The sequence below is a fragment of the Columba livia genome, chromosome 8 (genome assembly GCF_036013475.1).
Source record: "Columba livia isolate bColLiv1 breed racing homer chromosome 8, bColLiv1.pat.W.v2, whole genome shotgun sequence".
Taxonomy (NCBI): Eukaryota; Metazoa; Chordata; class Aves; order Columbiformes; family Columbidae; genus Columba; species Columba livia.
The window spans coordinates 12,107,079-12,125,275 of NC_088609.1; the positions used below are offsets into that span (position 1 = coordinate 12,107,079).

Here is an 18,197-nt window from a genome sequence, read left to right on the forward strand (position 1 = left end):
CCAACGGACGTTACTAACACTACGTTACTGTCTGTATTTTATTTATATATCGTGCATGTAAATATACATGTGCACACGCGCGCACACACACACACTGTGTGTACTATATGTCAACAACTAATCAAAAATTGTTTGCCCACAAGCATATGTGAAAAATTCATCTAAATAATTGTACATTTATTTTTTAATGAAATCCCAGTAATCCACTCAATTTACCAAACTCCTACTTAATATGGAACAGTGGTACGCACAAAGATCTGTGTCTTACACAGCGTGAGCATACGTACCACTTCAGGCGTCCTCAGTCAAGTTTTATTATAAGATTATCTTGATTCTGAGATCACTGCTTTAACTTGTGTGCAGGGTGAAGAAGCATATGCTATATGAGTAACCCATAGTGTTTGGCTTTAAGGCAAAATAAAAGTCAGCAATAAATAAACAGTAAAAAACAGACTGCTAGTAGATGGAAAGACTTCACAGCCAATTACGTCTCTCCTGTCTTTAGCTCCCCAAATTCTGCAAAAGCTTATATTTGTAAGTAACTTTAAAATAGAATAATATAGTACAATTGTAGCACCTGTCTTCAGATGATGTTAAAACCTCATTAATTAAGACCTAACACCCTTTTTTTAAGGTAAGTTTTATTATTCTACTCCATAGATGGGGAAGTTGAGACATAGAGAAATTAAAGTGATAGCTTGGGCAGACCTCTACAGAAACCAAGGGAAAGATGTTGCATATCCACTTGTAAGAACACATACTTAAGCAGGCACCTGCATTTTGCAGGTGCAAACACCTACAGCATACAAATAATAATTCTACACCATGCTCCTGCAAACCCATCTCAGAGCGTGCACCCAGAAAACTCATTAGAACAAAGAAATCTGCAAGCATGAACTCATACATGAGAGTGCAGGTGTTCAATCATATCAATGCAAAGCACATGAACAGATGTTTGCATCAAATTGAAATTGTCACCGTCCTCAAAACTCTGCAGCTCTGTCATTCCACCCATATCAGTCTGTTTATTTCTCATATTCCAGAAGGCCTCGTCTCACACTGTTTTTTAGGGTACAGCTTCCACTCGTTTTGTCTCCAGCCCCTTATCCTATTGAAAGGGAAAAGTAAAAATTCTCAGCCCCTTGATCTTTCTGTTCTTAGGCCTCCAGTCATTCATCTTTTGACTACACAAACGTATTTTTTGTAAAGGTTTTGTATTTTCCCCATTGCTATTGTGAAGATCTCATTTTTTACACAGGATTAGTTCCACAACCCTAGAACAGATCTGGAAAGACTTATATTAGGACAAGCAACAGAAACGTGTCCTGCACCGTTCAAAGATGGGAACAACTGGTTCCATAAGGACACGTGTCTCCTGAGGCTGATGTGAAACCACAGACTTTGCCAAGCAGCATGTGGGACACACCAGGATGAAGTCTGTGGGTCACCATGTACCACGGAGCATTAGACTTTTCTCAACCTGGTGCCACAGAGGCAATTTGTCAGCATGGTCTTCACTCTTTTTTTCTTGTTTGCCTTTTCTCTGTTTTCACCAGAGTTAACAACAAAGTCCCCTCAAACACTCCCTGAAAAATTCTGGAACTGAGCAGATGCAATCAACAGTGTCTGCACTGCTGATCGCAGGGGACATCTCGTGGAGCTGGCACAGAGCCTGGTTTTGTTCGGCCACTGCTGTTGTCCTGTGGCTCTTTGGCTTCCCGCTATGGAGTTGCCTCAGTGCAGAAGAGTTTGGGCAAATAAGCTACTAATCTGCAATTCAAACCGTGCCTCCGCATCTGAAGAGAGGAAAATAAACCCACAATTATTTGTCTGTGCAGCGGTCCAGTTACTGGAGGACCAGAGCAGTTGGTAGCCCATATGTTACTAAATTGGATTTTAAGTAACGAAAAGAAACAACTTCAAAGAGAGATTTGGAGGAGAGGGAGGAAAAAACCCCCTTGTGATTCATTGTCCCTACTCAGGGTTGATCTCTTGGCCACTGCTCTTCGTAATGCCAGAAAACATCTTCTCATATCAAAGTCTGCCCTCCTTCCTCTCTCCTTTACAGTGCCCGTCCTGAATAGCCACACTTGGGTCTGTCCTTTTCTTTCGGTTCTTTAGACTTTCTCTTTTTGACAAACGTATATTAGAAATGAGTAAATTCTTGTGGGGAGCCAGGCCTTCATCAAGGGCTTCCACCACTTTAGGCCCAAGTCCTCTCCTTACGTGCCCACACACTCCTGTGGAAGGTATTTCCCCATTTCTCTGGGGGAGACTCTTAGAAAACTTTGTCATGAATGAAAATGTGTCCGTAGAAATGTAATAAGGATCTAAAAAAAGAGAACGTAGACAGACAAGCTTCTCTAGACATTTTTAACAACTCCACGTAGTGAAAAAGTTGTGTCCTATGGAATCAGGTGAGACAGTTAAAATTTGTAAGAAATTTACTACTTTCTTTAAAATTAAGACTAATTTGTTTTTGAACACGAGTGAATTCCTTGGGTGTGTTAAATAATGTCTTATGGTACTGTTTCCTTCATGGCGCATGGCAGACAGAGAGCTGATCTTTTAAGCTTGATTTCCTTAGGAAATCAAGATAAAAGAAGGGGAAGCAACAAGTCCTAATGCAATACTTATTATGCATTGCAATTTGTCTAAACTGTAAGTCCTCATTACCAGCAGATCATGAGTAAATTTGAATTTTACTTCTGTTTGCTTGTAATCCTTGAAAACTGGTTCTGTTTGGCTTTCAGACACTGCCCTAAACAACCCGTGTTTAAACTATACTTCTTAACCTTTTCTTTCAAACAGCATCACAAAAGAAAAGCTCTAGTTTTATTTTAATATTATTTTAATACTGGCAAAGAGAAGTGCACACGCATATTGTTTCTATTTGTTCCTGAGAGCAAACATACGTGCTGACTGAACGAGCAACTAAATGGGACAATTTCTCTCCTTGCTTATTGAACATAAAAGTTTAATTCGGGTTGCTTTGGAATATTCTTTATATTTCCTCGACATAATCCAAAAACCCATAACCCATGTTCACTTTCTTTACTAGGGTAAATGTGACCGTTTCTGAATATCAGCATATTTCCATGCAGGATTGGGTCAATTTTCTCCAGCATAACTGAATTCTAGATTTAAATATATATATGTATATATACATACATACAGAAAACCTCCCCTCTAATTTACTCACAAACTCACTTGTGGATGTACTCTGTTAGTGACCATGTACACCTTGTGTCTTTTGAGTGAGCCATGTTTAAAGTAGAGAGGTTTATTTAGAACATTATTTGTGCTCTTAATTTCCACCCTGCTCCTATGGACAACCTCAATCCATGTGTGCGATTCCAATCGGGTTGTGAAATTAATATGGCTGTTTGCGTACATCGAGGGCAACCTGCTCTCCTTTGAAAGCAAGGGCATTGCAATTATTGGTAGTAAAAGTCTACAAGCTTATAGTACCATCTGTACTATCCAACACTTCCACCCATATCTAGTTGTATTGCTAACTTTGCATTTCACAGCCTTTGGGAAAAAAAAAAAAAAAAAGAAAAAACAACACCAAAGAACAACAGATATGCTTATATAGGCAAAATATTTTGAATCTCACTCCATTAGCAACACATCTATTTCATCTGTTCTAATGATTTTTATCTTATTGGGAACTACTCTTCAATAATCTACTCTACGGAAAGTCGATCCAGAGATCATGACAATGAATATAAGTTCTAAAAGCTTTGTGCAAAAGAGCTATTGCAGGTTTGTACAGCCCCTGCTCTGAAGGCCCCTCAATCAGAGCTCCTGCTCCTCTGAGATCAGGGGGATTCCTTGGGAGCACAGCGCGACCTCTGCTTTTTGTGGGTGCACAAAAATATAAGTGTGTTGTATACATAAAGTGTGTGCAGGTACACGTACAAAGAGCTCCCACATTTCCAATGAGTGCTGTAATTATTACCTGCAGCACTTGTGGAAGAGAAGTTCCTAGTGACGTTAATGGAAATTAAAAAGATATTATCAATGCAAAACACGCTATTATGAACTAGCATATTTGTCTGCAAATATCAACAAAGAAACAACTTGATTAATCCTAAAATCATATTTAAATATTGATCAGTGTCAGTGACCACGGCTGAAGGAGAGGAGTAAACTTTGCTTCTAGCTGCAGAGAGAGTCTTTTCATGCTGGGATTAAAACCAGGGGAACCTTTTGATGAACCAAAAATGTTACCTTTTTCTTTCACTTGAATGAAAGGAAAGCAAATATTTACTTTCAGATTTTGTTGTTGTTGATGGTGTAGAAACTACTGAGATTTGCCAGCAAAAAGTTTCAGAATATTCTTTTATTTTCACCTCCATTTTTGATTACTCCCAGTGTTAGCTGAGGGCTTGCCTAATGTAGCAGGACCAGACTGCCAGAAATCATCATGAGCATCTTGATCAATTTAAAGATCCAGTTCCAGTGTTTAAACTGGAGTACCTGATTAGTCTCATAGCCTTTGGATTCAGATCAAGGTGTCAGACCTTTCAGGCAGTGTCTCTTTTTCAGTTTTCTTGCCTGGTCTGGTATTCAATACAGTTTTGACACTTTCAGATCTCAAGCCAGCGTGTAAAATTAAATGCTGGTGAATGGAAACACAGACACCTTAGGCACAGCACGGACTGAGATTAGAAGTCCTCTTATTTATCCTTCACAAGATAGTACCATCAGGAGGACCTATTACTTGTTTTTCCCAACTATCACAATAATTTCAAAAACAGGGGCCATGAAAAGCTCTGGAAGTAATAGATGGGCATCAACAGTGAGAATGAGCTGGTCCTTACAAAGCTTTGCTCTCCTGCCTTTTCCTCCTGGCTGGAGAACTATCTACACAACGTCCTTCTGGCCCAGTGGACACGTCAGACCTCCAGCTCCTGGCTGCGAGGGCAGCATCAAGAATCCAAACAAAGTTTTTTGGATGAACTGGATTTCTCTCCAGCCCTTCCTTGGCGTGTCCGACGGCTACACCATCATTTTACAACAAATGTGAACGTTTCCGAGGGGAAGAGGGTTGAACAAGGGTTAACGTGGCGCATTCTCCTCTCACTAAAATGATGTCATTGCCCTCCCCCTCCCCGAAAGTATCTGTTGCGTGGTTGTTTATATACTGAAGTTAATTTAAAGTAGATATTATAGACCTGCATGGTTTAAAATTGAATGAATTCTCATGTCTGAAGGCATTTATACAAATTCAGTTTAAACTGAGAGTGCTTCAAGTGTTATTAAAAAGTATTGCTTTTTGCCCACAAACTACCCATTTGCCTCGTTTTCCATGTTTTCTCCAGAAAAATAAAGACTAAGAAAACAGAAGTACTGATACATTGTAGAAATGGTCCCAATGAGTTTATAATCCAGTGTAAGTTACACAGTGCTGATAAGTAAAGGAAGTTCAACCAGACAGTTTAATCCTCCAATTTCCTGTCTTCTAATCAGCCACTGACTCTTCTGGCTTTAAATTAGAAACATTCATGGCAATATTCAGGACAGGTGAAGGAGAGTTGAAAACGGCAAATACTTGTAAGCAAAAGAAGGCAACATATAGAAAATGAAGATACTATAAAGTATGTATACCAATGCACTGAATACATGTTTTAAGTTACGCACGGAATTTAGCAACTCCGACAGAGAAGGAATGATTTTATTTAAAACATTTATACAGTAGCTGTGCAGTGTATGGACATACAAGAGTTACTGTGTAAAACAAAGAGAATCCATGCTGCAATGTTACACTCTGTTCACACTTTGTTATTTTTATAGAGGCAGGAGCAGGACAGTTGTTAATACATATATGCTTTTTGATATACAGTAAAAGTATCAGTAGAAAGAACAAATCAGTAAAGCCACGTACAGTTCAACAGCATGTGGGGGATTACCGTGATAATCTTAGAGGAAAGTATGTATATGTGCGTATGTATAGATACGATCAGTGATTTAAACAAGAAATACGACTTTTGAGTGTTTCATGCTACCAGACTTTTTTTTAGCTTCATTAGTAACAATTAGTTTCCCATATAATATAGTTAAATATTTATTAGATGCGGCATTATTTTTAATCTCATTTGCAACGAGACTTATAGTGAGGACTCTATTAATTCTTAATTGATGGAAATGCTAGTGACTTTTTTTTTTTTTACTGCATAAATTACCTGAGCAATTTCAGCTATTCCTCTGAAAAAATAAAGCTGAGAAGTGTGAAAGTGTTTACCAAGAGCTTCAGGGAAAACATGATGCTGAATTAAAAAACTTTAAAGTAACAAAATGACCATTTCAAGTCCAGTCCTACTATCTTTAATAAATTCTCTTTTAAGATATGGCATCTAAAGAAATTAAAGACAAATACACCGAACTACGGATCGATAGCCGGATAATAAAACTAGAAAACGGTTATTTTGAAAAATGACTGGAAGATCTGCTTTAAGTGTCATGTTCAATAACAGCAGTTTGCATGCACGGAGTCATTTGAAATGGCTTCTTATTTATTAATGAGGCTTTTTCTCTTCAGATATTTCACAAAGGAGAACGGTTTGGGGTTTGAGACTGTTTGGACCGAGATAAGTCAAATTATGGGTCCAAGTTGGTTCTCAGTCCCTCAGGTGAGTAAACCTGGAGTCGCTCCGCTCCTAATGCAGCGACTCCGGGCTGAAGGCGGCATAAACCTGGAGCAGAATTTGACCCAGGGTCTTTAGTTTTGTATCGCTATCGAGAATTTTCCTCTGGTTTTCAATAATCCCATGCAAAGGAATTTTGCAGATGATCCCTTATTAAACATATATAATATTCACATCATATTGGCTTGCTAGAGCAAATAATTAAAAAAAATAATCAGCTTGAAATAAATGTTTATAAAAGTAGCACAGCTGCACATATTTGTTGCAAATGCAAGACAGAGCACCAAAACTTTTCTGTGACTAACCCTTTAGTGTCCCTAAGGCAGCATCCAATTTATATAAAAAGTGCCAACGATTACAAGAGAATAATAATTTTCCAACAAACTAATTAATCTCATATCTTCAGTCTGCTATACCGGTTAAAGTATTTGCGATTACACATATATTAAAAAATATATATAACTCATTCTTACACAGATTTACAGCATTTTGGGGAGAATTTTCTGCTAAAATGTCACTTTGCAGCATAGCCAAAATAGTAACTGTTTCTGCAGTTACTTGATTAAACCAAAAGAAGAAACAGATTAGGTGTCAAAAGATTGTCTTAAAACTGTTGTGACAAAAGCAATTACTACTAAAATGTATAAATCCTGTGGGTTCTGTTGAACTAGTTTGAGACATTTATAACTGACTCCAAGAAAGAAAAATAATGTTTTTCTTTCACTTTGACCTCTTGCTATTTTGGCAAGTAAGATAAAATATATTAGCCATTCCATCAGATGGCTGGAGAGAAAAACTAGCTGTGATGAGAAAAAAATGAATTAAAGGAGCATTAATAAAGATTATCTATGAAAGAAAATAAGGTCAAAATTAAAACTCCGCATTTTAAAGCCACCTTTCAAAAATGCAAGCTGCTTTGCCCAATGCTGAAATCCATTCATTTTACTAATCATGCAATCACCCAATCTCCATTATCTCCAGTTAGCTCTAAACATGCTCTAGACTGGAGTGAAAGAGGGAGAGTGTGAGGCTGAGAGACACTGAGAGAGAAAGAAAGAGAGCGAGATTACTACACCCAGCCTTTTATAAAGCCGTTTCTTTCATTATAACAGGTCTTTTCATCAAAATGACACAGAACCTTTAAATTTGGGCATAATACTCCCGTACAGTACAGAGCCATAGCTTAAAACGGATTCAGAACCTGCTCCAGAAAGAAAACAAACTCCCTCGTTTGACACACAAATTGTTTACGATTCATTAAAAAGCAAAATTGCGGATCCCAGTGCTGGCAGCTGAGCCCATATGGGTGCAAGGGGTATTCACTCCTCTCTTTGTATGCTGGCACTACCAAGTTTCGCACTCCACAGCTGAGATTGTGTGCGGCCACACCAGGCGTGAGGTAATTTTAAAAGCTTTATTTGTTCTTTAAAAACATTTAAATCTGCTCTCTAGCTTACCTTGGATTAAAAGAATGTGGTAAATGTGATGGGGTTGGGGGTAAAAAAGATTTTAAAAAATAGATAACTACTTTTTGTTGTATGTTTTAGATTCACTGACTGTATGAAAACCTGCTTATTACTCCATCAATAATTGAAACTTTGTACGGAAATTATTTGCAATTAACACATCTATTGTAAAGATCTTGAATTATTCATTTCAGTTAAAAATAACGTCTCTTTCATCTAGCACAACTTGACAAAAAAAAAAAAAAAGCTATTTCAGTTATTTTTTTTGTTCTCTTAGAAAATAAATGATGTGACGTTCAAGTTTAAGGAGAACTTTCTGCAATGTTTAATCTAAACAACAGTATGTGTGGTTATAAAACTGTTTATTCTTAGGCAAGTGCATTACTAAATGTTTCCAGCATTTTACATATTATATTCACAGTACTAAAACATCTGTGAAATAAATGTGACTGAAATGAAACTTCCTCGGACACTTTCTATAGGCTGATAATAACTGTCTGCTAACATTTGAGGATACTTATTAAATAATAAACACGGACGTACCTCATCATAAAAGCAGCCGATAGACAATAAAAGAGGAGGGGTAATAAAATATACAAATGGCTCAGAATAAGACAAAAATCACAGCATGATATAAACTGGGTGGTTAAAACAGGCACTTGAAAACTTTGCTTTGAAAATGATAACTAAGAATCAATAGGATTATTTACCAGGGTTTAACAAGCGGAAAAAAAAGAAAAAAAAGTCACATGAATAGTCAACAGTTTGTGTGCATGCAAATACCCCTTCCCCCCCAACTTCCCCTGGCAGAAAGTCTAATTGGAAAATCAGTACTATAAGTAAAGTGGTTACCCTGCCCCATCCATTAACCAAAAGCTGCATGTTACATTGCACTGGCAACCGCCGGCAAACCTCAAATAGACAGTTAAAAGAAAAAATATTAAAGAGTTTAGACAAAACAAAACGGCAAAACCCGAGCCCAAAACACCTTTAAATACAAGCCACATGATATACACAATGGCCACCACCAAGCTGCAGAATAAAAACCTTCCGGATCTCACTTTTAAAAGTCTTTCAAGTCCACTGAGGTCTTAAAGTTTCCAAATGATACCAAAATTGGTCCGGGGCAGCAAGGGGGAGGGAAAGCCCCCCGACTTGTTTCAGCGTATCATACAATGCAAGTGATCATGCCTTGTTTTGTAATTCCACTCGCCAGTCCTTTTTTAACTGATATCTATGTGAAACGAGCTGAGGTTCACGGTCCAGTTAGGAGCGGATAATACATTCATTGTCCTGGCAGCAAACTTTTCCTCTCCCTGGAAGAATTCACGCTTGCCACAAGAATAATAATTACAGAAATCTAAAAATGCACTGCTAACGAATTAATCCCTAACGGACAACACGCTAACGAGGGCAGTAATGATTCGAGGACTCTCTTCCTCACAACGGGACTTGCATCTTCTGCCACAATGGGCTATTGTGCATCCTCCTAACTCACTATACCTCTTATAGATTCGAGATGTCAAAGGTTGTCTGGCCCGGCTGACCATGACATGCTAGTTAACTCGTTCTACGGAGCACGTTTGGGACTTTATTGAAACTTTAATTGCGCCCAAAAGCAGCGAGAGCCAGACTATGGGGGATCTGTAACACATGGCTCCAGGTCAGCGCAGCCCGGTAACCTGTTCTAACATAAACACGCCGAGGGAAAAGTTAGATGGGGGTCTCCGGCAAAAGGCAGCACCTCGCAAAACACGCTCCCCTCACACGTGATGGTTTTACACCACGACACGACTGCCGCACCGTCCCAGGCTCTTACAGTAAGAGACTTGCTTTGTAACAGACTGAACTTTCCACCTCCTCTCCTTACAAAATATCACAGGGTAGAAAATGCACACGCATGCGGACGCTTGAAAGCAGCAGATAAAGTAAAACAAACTGAGCGTTAGGCAGCCGACTGAGACAAGTTACTCTGCACAAGGCTTTTTCAAACTACTTCTTTGCATACTTTTTTTTTTCCCCCCCTTAAGGAGAATTGAAAAAGCTTCCCTCTGGAAACTGTAGTGCACATTAACAGTCTCCTGTTACACAGGGGAAAGCACACAAGTGGGACAAGTGTGAGGCTGCTCTACTGCAGAGTGTGAAAAAATCAAATGTTAATTTGATAAATGTGAGGTCTGGGACATTTTGTCAAAGAGGGAGGGAAAGTAGAAAAGGGAGAGAAAAAAAAAAAAGCAGCCTTGCTGCCAACTCACCATCCACCAAGTTCTGGCCGAGATGTCGTAGCAGAGCTGCCATTTGATGGAGCCGTCGGAGGTTTTCCCTGCCATTATGCTGTCAGCAAGCTTCATCTGATGCTAACTCACGGGAGATAAGACACCTAATTGAGAAAACATTTGCACTGGCATGTTGGGCAACATGTAGCCCGGTCCATACCATATGGAATCATGGGTAAAAAAAAAAAAAAAAAAAAAAAAATCTCCTTGACAATGAACCAATCTCTCACAGAGCCAGTGGCAAGGTGAAGTGGAGATGAAAAGTCATCTGCTCCCAGCACTGTCTTCTCCTCTCTCTCTCCCTCTCTCTTCCCTTCTCCCTCTCTCTCCTTCTTTTTTTTTTTTAAATAAGAACCCACTGCTCAACATCAAAGAGAGGCGGTCAAAATTAGGGCTTCATCACTCACATGATTTTGGTCTGCAAGGTTTTGCTTTCCTTTCCTCTTTTTTAAGAAGAATAAAGAGATTTAATAGGACAAAGGCAGGTAGTGGACTGCGGAGGGAGATCGCCACAGGCTATTAGCCTAAAATTTCTGCTTGACAGATGGAACTGCTTAGAGACTATCATGCAATGTTTTGGGTGTGTTTTTTTTTTCCCTCTAAAAAGACTTTCAGTCTGATTCAGTATCTGTTTATCACAGCTACTTTTCTCATGTACGTGACCGGGGGGGCAAGAAAGGACTGAGCAAAAAAAGAAAAAGATTGCGTCTTTCTTTTTTATTTCTTTCATAATTGTGCTTAATCAGTTAAGCAGTGAAAGGCAAAATAAAATTATGAACTGCTCAAGTCTATGCCTCAATTCAGTGACAGAAGCTTTCTGAAGGAATCAAATGCTTTCTTTAAAAAAAAACATTAAAGTTTTGGCTCTTTGCTCCTTCTTGATTTTAGATACCAGATCTTATTGTTTAAATGAATGACTTTTCATAGGCCCATTCAAATGGCTGAAGTGCTCCCTAAGAACTGAACAATTCCCTTCTTATCCTTTTTCTTTTTTTTTCTTTTTTTTTTTTTTTTTTTTAAGTACAGTTTTGCTCCCATATTTTTTAAAGCTTATTTTTAATGTTACGCTTCCTAACGCCATCAGGTGACAAGTACCTAAGCCTCACAGGGATTTGTTTCTCCCTCTTGCAAAACTTCTCCGCAACATTCAAAATTCACACCAGAAACTGACAGATAACTTGGAAGAAGGCAACTCCAAGACAAAGAGTTTTGAAAAGTTACGAAACCTTGGTATTGTCCAATACTAAAATCCTTTCCTGGACAACAAGTTAAAAGATAATCATGCATTTCCCCATCTCTGTTTCTCACTTCTAGGGTACTGAAAAAACAATGCAAGTATTACTTTTTTGACAGCTGACTATCAAAGAGGCAGTGACTGTTTTCCATCTAACTGTCCCCACTGGCTCACAGGGATGGCGGTTGCTCGGCTGTGACCAGCGCCACTGAATCCCGGGCACTCCAGTCCCTGCAGCGCTGCCTTTCCTCGGGCGCTCGAAAAAACCTACTTCTGAACTGGCAAACGGGCCCTCGCCAGGAATGTTTCAGAGGTCTGCAGAGCTATGGCTGAGATAACTCGCTCCCTCAGAAGCAGCTACGCTCCGCAAATCTTTTGGCGATGTGGACACAAGTGGAAAATGTATTAAAAATATCCACTCTGTTTTCAACAATATTCATTTTTGTTTGTATCAACAAAGGGAGCTCACGGGTGCACAATTCTTTGATTATTTTGTGTTCTATCTTTTAACTATTTGGCTACAGCAAAATTACAATTCCGGGCTGCATAGATTACAAAACTGTCATTCAATACAGGACAGAACTTTCAGTGCGCTTCAATAATACCTTCAGAGTTCTGTGATGTGTGAGATGACAAGCAAATTATTTAGCTTAAACACACGTTGCTAATGTAACTTACAGGGGTTCAACTTCCCCCCGCACCCCCAGCCTTAACAATCTGCTTGGACTGCACAGAAAATACATCAGTGCACGATCTGTGCAACTACTCAGCCCCCCAGTTTGCTGTTTTGCTCCAGATAGTAGGTACAATCTCACTGCTGTTTAAGGAAAGGGTCTGACTAGCATGGGAAGTGTTAAGTTTTAGTCTGAGTCCAGAAAGAAAAAAAGAAAAAAGGACACTGTGCCAGGAATTGTCCTTAGACTGGCTGGCCCAAGCATTTATCTTCTGTTACTGCAGGTTCATTAATGTCACCTGTCCTTGCTGTGCCTTGCTGCTTATTGAAAAAAAACTCATTCAAAATAATCTCAGAAAATATACAGTAAAATGCTTAAGTTACAATCAGCCTTTGAATCGGTGTCAGATTCAATTTTATGCTGCTCTCTTTGCTCCAGCCTCTCAAACCACACAACTTACCCACCCTGCTTATCATTTATTTAGTATTTCATACCCAATTGTGCCGCATGTCATTCCAGACAAGTTCTAATAAATCTCCATTCGGTCTGTACGGGTTTCCATCACCTGACACAGTTATAGATCTACTGACAAACTTTCCCTTGTCGCCGTATTAATAACTACATCAAAAGTACTTGAGTCTTCCTATACCAATGTGACTTTACTTCCCAATATTATTTATAAAGACACTGAATAAATTCTTTTTGGAAGAGCACGCACTTTTCAGCTTATGAATGACAGAAGCATGAAACCATTTCCTTCCTGACAGCGTAGCAGTTATGTGCAAAGAAATGAGGAGTGCTGCTGGTTAACAGCATTTTAAATTCAGAACAATTAGGTGCAGTTAACTTTGCCATTGTTCTTTCTGATGCTGGGAATGGTGGGGTTCTTACCCGTAGAGCAATTATTCCTTTCATAAGCGGCTGTTGTTAATAGCATTAAAACAAGATTAAATACAACACGTTAAATATTGCAATTATTGTGGAAAATAAAATTATTTGGTGAGCATAATGGGGAGCAAATCAAGCATTTAACATGATCCAGGAAATGCTACTCCAAACAATTGCATTTGTTTTATGCAATTTTTCCCCTTTGATTGCTGACAGATGCCGTTTTGGAAACAAACATCTAAGTAGTTTTCCTTCAATCAGGAAAAAAACCACACACCAGAAAATGGCTACATGTTTTGAATTTAACTCTTGTCAATCAGCATTCTGCACAACACGCCCTGTGAATAGTACTGGGACAAAACGATGCTTTCCAAAGACTAATAAGCCACAAAGATGTTTGCTTCTAAATCAGACTGTTCCAAAAAAAGAAAAAGCCTTCGTGCACCATAGACAGTTATGCAGGCGCAGCTGCAAAATAAAAATGCTTGCAATATAGGAGTGATATACAAGTTGGAAATAAGTTAGGTGTATGTGTTTGTGGGCTACAAGAGACGAGATTTGTTTTCTGACAGCTTTAGGCCTCAAGCAATGAATGGAAGAACTTGGCAGTTCCTTTCTGACTTCCAACTACCCACAAATAATTTGCTGCATTGTTGAGTGGAGTTACCTGCCGCAGCACAAACAGAGCGAGTGTGTCCCTCTCTACCTATCCCCTCTGCATCACACTCAGACGAGGTCACTGTTGCTATCGTGGGTATGAAACCAGGAACGAATGTTAAAAGAGGCTAATAAAGTATCTTAATTCAGATGACTATATCAAGCTGGCATTTTACAGCCTACTGGAAATGGAATGCATGAGAGCATTAGAAATGTTGGCATAGCGGGTGGTTTCTGCAAATGTTGCCTTCTACTATTCAAGTTGATAAAAGAAACACAGCAGAACTGCATGGAGCTCCCAGTGCTAGACACATCTTTAGGATCTTAGTTGTCTTTACTAAATTATCTATTAATTGCACAGTATCTACTGCTCATTAACCTTTTTTTGTTCCCTTTGCCTCCCCCTATTTCTTCAGTTGCAATTGCTCAGAACCTGTTCAGCTGATTGCAACAGCGTGATTTTAGATCTGTTCTTAATTTGGGAGACGTTTTCCCTAGGAAGCCTGAGCTTCAGTGAGTTACAATACAAAGAGGATTTCCTTATCGCAAACAGTGACAATTAGTTCAAGTGCCATGTGAGAGCAGGCAGTTGATTTTTGGACAGTCTCTGAACTTCTGCAGAGTTGCTGACAACGAGTGTGTGTTCTAGCTTTTGGAAATCCTCTAATCCTGGCTTCAATCAGGAGGATCTGCCGTTGCTGAAGGCGTAAACAAGGAGAGAAGCAGCCTGTGACCACTGCTCCTGCACCTCCACAGCCTCCTGAGCCAAAACCAGTGCAACAGTAAAGCTTCCACTGAATGCTCAAGGTGACACATGCATTTCAGATCTTCTCACTCAATCAAGGGGAAAAAAAGTCCTTTCCCCTCTGCATAAAGTTGTCTTTGGCCTCTGCATTTCCCCCTGCAGCTCTGTTGTGTGTATTTTTCCCCTCTCCCTCCTCTGATTTTCGTCTTGCCATCTGTATTCCCCTTTTGCCTCATCTGAAACAAGCATCAAGATCTTGTTTCTGACAGAACGGTCTGTCAATATGGAAACACACTGACATCACAGACAGTGCTGTGACTTCACGTCTGAAAGAAACAGGAGGAACAGATGAAAGGAGTGAAGGGGAAGGAATGACACATACAAACATTTTCAAAAAATAAGTAAAAATTCTTCTCTATCAACTCAAAATGTAAAGGAACATAAACCAGATTTATTTTTAAGTCTAAATGTAACCAGCTATTTCCTAATCTGTGACCGTAACTCGGCACTGCATTTCAACTTGCTTTTCATCTGGGAGAGGTACTGAGCCCCTGGGAGCTCATGTTTTGCTGGTTCAAGCCTGTGACAGCCACCACTGCCTCTTGAGAAGGTCTAAACTGGGACTAACCTGGAAAAAGCTAATAGCAAGCTCATACTCAGGAAAAAAGAGCTCCTGCCTGTCCCAATCTAAAACTTCTAAGTAAATGCAAAGTCATAGAATGAAAAAGAAAAATATTCATCAAAGCCACAAACTCAGTTTTGATGCAGGTGGATCAAAGGTGGCATGTTCCCATAGAGATGGGGATCCAAGATGTACCCAGAAAATATTCTTAATGAATAAACAGGGTGGGAATATCACCTTCCTATTATTTTTTTTTAATTTTTTCCTATAATGAAATATTAACAAAAGCCTCTAACCATTATTTCTATTACTGGCTTTTTTTGTGTAATAATTTGGGAGGAGTTAGAAGCCCCACATTTCCTTCACTATTTGAAATGTTTATTTCAGTTCTAACATTAGAAGGCATCCAGAAGATACTGCTTTCCTACCATCTCCAGAGCTGCCGTAAAACTCTAATAAGGATACTTCTAACTAGTAGCAGAGGAGCTCAAGAAAACTAAAAGGTTAATATATTCTAACTAGATGTTGGGTATAGAATGTCAGATCTGTCAAATTTCATTATGGTTTGCTGCTCAATGAAAGAGATTTGATTTCTTTTGCCACTGTCCTACTATGTTCAAGTCACACAGTGCCAGCAGCAACCAGCCAACGACCACAGGCTGGCGCGGCGCGGGCCCGAGTGGGAAGGCAGCCGCAAGGACCATCTGTTTCCCATTGCTCGCGAAGCCAAGATGTGCAGTGAAGTGCATTCCATTCACCCAGCCAGCCTTCTCCCCACTCAAGTTATTAGTGTTACAAGTGAAATTATCTTTTCCAAACAGCGGGGGAGCTATAATCCTTGTGGAACAAGACTTAAAAAAAAGGGAAAGGAAAAAAAAAAGGGGGATAAAATACAACAACAACAAAAAAAAAAGGACAGAAAAAAGGTCCCTCAACACCCCCACCATTCAAACATCTTTTGTTAAAGTTGTCAATGACACTGTTTGTAAATTTAACTGCCATGTTTTATAATTTTAAAAGGATGTTTTATTAAGAACTATGTCCTCTAAGGGAAGAATGCGTATGTCTGTTTGTGGGATCTAATGGAATAAACCATTCACATATATTTAGAGTGTTATTTATGAATAAAGTTAAAAATGACAAGATGAATGCTCATTTTCGGTTCTCTATCATTAAGTTCCTTGAAAAACATCATAGGTTTTGCAGTATAATTTAAAGTGAGACTGCATAAACAGTGCTAATTACATGCTACTTACATTGTTTCAATATGTAATGCATATGTTTGACCTCTCAGAGAAAGGATTGGTCTTGGCACAGTACTTGTGGGATTTAAGGGTATGTTAAACTGATAACTGTAGAATGAGCTTTGACACAGGATATTGGTCTCCTACTGTTACCTAAATGCCAGGTGAAACCAAAGGATTTATAGAAGGGCGGGTGGAAAGGGGGAAAAAAAAATAGACAAAACAATGAGGTGAAACTGAGAAGTTTATTTTCAAAAGGGGAAACATTTATCTTTTGACACCATTCCATTCCAGTGACTTTATTTCTAATATACCATGAGATTAATGATGTGGCTACTGTCACTGTGTCTGATGAACACTGGCAGAGCTATGGAACAGTTGCTCCCTCTACTATTATTGGACATATTTGTAAATTGGCATATATAAGATGAACTCGTTCTATGTGCCAGCCAATTGGAAAAATCTTATTCAGGAGGACAGAATTTTTGTTTTGCTATTGAATTCTATTTAATATACAGTTGGTTTAAGATTGTCTAATTTAAAAAGTTGTTTAAATTAACAACACTTGACAGTTTTCATGTCATATAATAATCTCAATATGACTCTTACGTAAATCAGTTGCAGATAATTAAGGAAGTAAATTATCATCATGAAGCAGATTCCTGACACAGAGGCGAGTCAATATTTAAGCCTTTGCTCAGGGAGGGCACGACTGCTGACTGTAGCCATGATCATTCACCATTCCTTTCATGGAATGTCAGGGATTGGAAGTGACCTCAAAAGATCATCCAGTCCAATCCCCCTGCTAGAGCAGGAACACCTAGATGAGGTTACACAGGAAGGTGTCTGGGCAGGTTTTGAATAATGCTATCACGAAAGAAAACACAGAATGGCTTGTTCCATTAATTGTCTTAGTCCTTTTCAATCCTTTTTTGCAGGTCTGAAACTATTGTTGTGAGTAGCTGACACTTCACATTAAGAATAACTGTTAAATCACCTGGAACCTAATTACGAGATGAGCCCTTTCCTCGGGTTTTATCTTTTCTCAGTGTCTTCAGAGGTGCAACTGGATACTGCTTGTTGTTGCTCCAGGACATTATTTAAGCTAGAGCTAACATTAAAATGAATCATAACCTCATTCTAAATTTTCTGTCTGTGTATTCAGAAACATCTATAGCTGCATACATTGCCTATCTTTAAGATGCCCTATTTTGCCATAAGTAAAATATGTTTCGGGTTCTCTGGTGCGGTGAGAAACAACCCTTCTTGCTTCCATGCAGGTGAAGTAGGAGGGGGGTACAGAAGGACCCAAAGCGGCTTATAGTGGAAAAAAATATTTTCCTATTAATCAGAAGGGATAGACAAGTACCCAAAGTCTCCCTGGAAATGAGTTTCTTTAACAGGACCTACTGAGTCCAATGGTGCTGCTGGGCTTTGAGGCAGCAGAGCTAAATCAGGGCCTTTTGTCATCTAGAGCTACATAAAAGACTGTGACGACTCCTTCCTAATGAGAGACTTCTGTAATGCACTCTGCTTAGGGCTATTCTTGAGGAATAAGGAATCCAAGACAGATGTGGCAGTGACCATCATATTAATCTCAAAGACCAGATCCCTCAAAGCAAAGGAAATATGAACAATTAAAACAATAAATACACTGAATCATATGAATTTCCAGTGCCCTCAGTACTAACTCCAGTTCCGCACAATAATTTGTGACTCTTGAGCCATGAGTAAGTAA

General features: G+C 39.0%; 1 protein-coding gene and 1 long non-coding RNA gene across 17 annotated transcripts in view; one reads left to right on the forward strand and one right to left on the reverse strand.

Annotated features, from left to right (window-relative positions):
• The window catches only part of NFIA (nuclear factor I A), a 348,817-nt gene extending 338,264 nt beyond the window's left edge, over window positions 1–10,553 (reverse strand). For 4 of the 16 annotated variants that reach the window (XM_065070915.1, XM_065070921.1, XM_065070910.1 and 1 more), the window contains exon 1: window positions 10,375–10,544. In XM_065070915.1, coding sequence (XP_064926987.1) covers window positions 10,375–10,470 — 96 coding nt within the window. In that variant the 5' untranslated portion in view covers window positions 10,471–10,544. Of the gene's footprint in view, window positions 1–10,374 lie in introns of all 16 variants that reach the window. The other 12 variants (XM_065070934.1, XM_065070919.1, XM_065070909.1 and 9 more) reach the window with 6 other exon arrangements.
• Window positions 7,656–16,364, forward strand: LOC110363365 (uncharacterized). The gene is made up of 2 exons (XR_002421390.2): window positions 7,656–8,052; window positions 14,265–16,364. It is a non-coding gene; the product is annotated as an uncharacterized LOC110363365 (long non-coding RNA).
• Window positions 16,365–18,197: the final 1,833 nt, after the last annotated feature.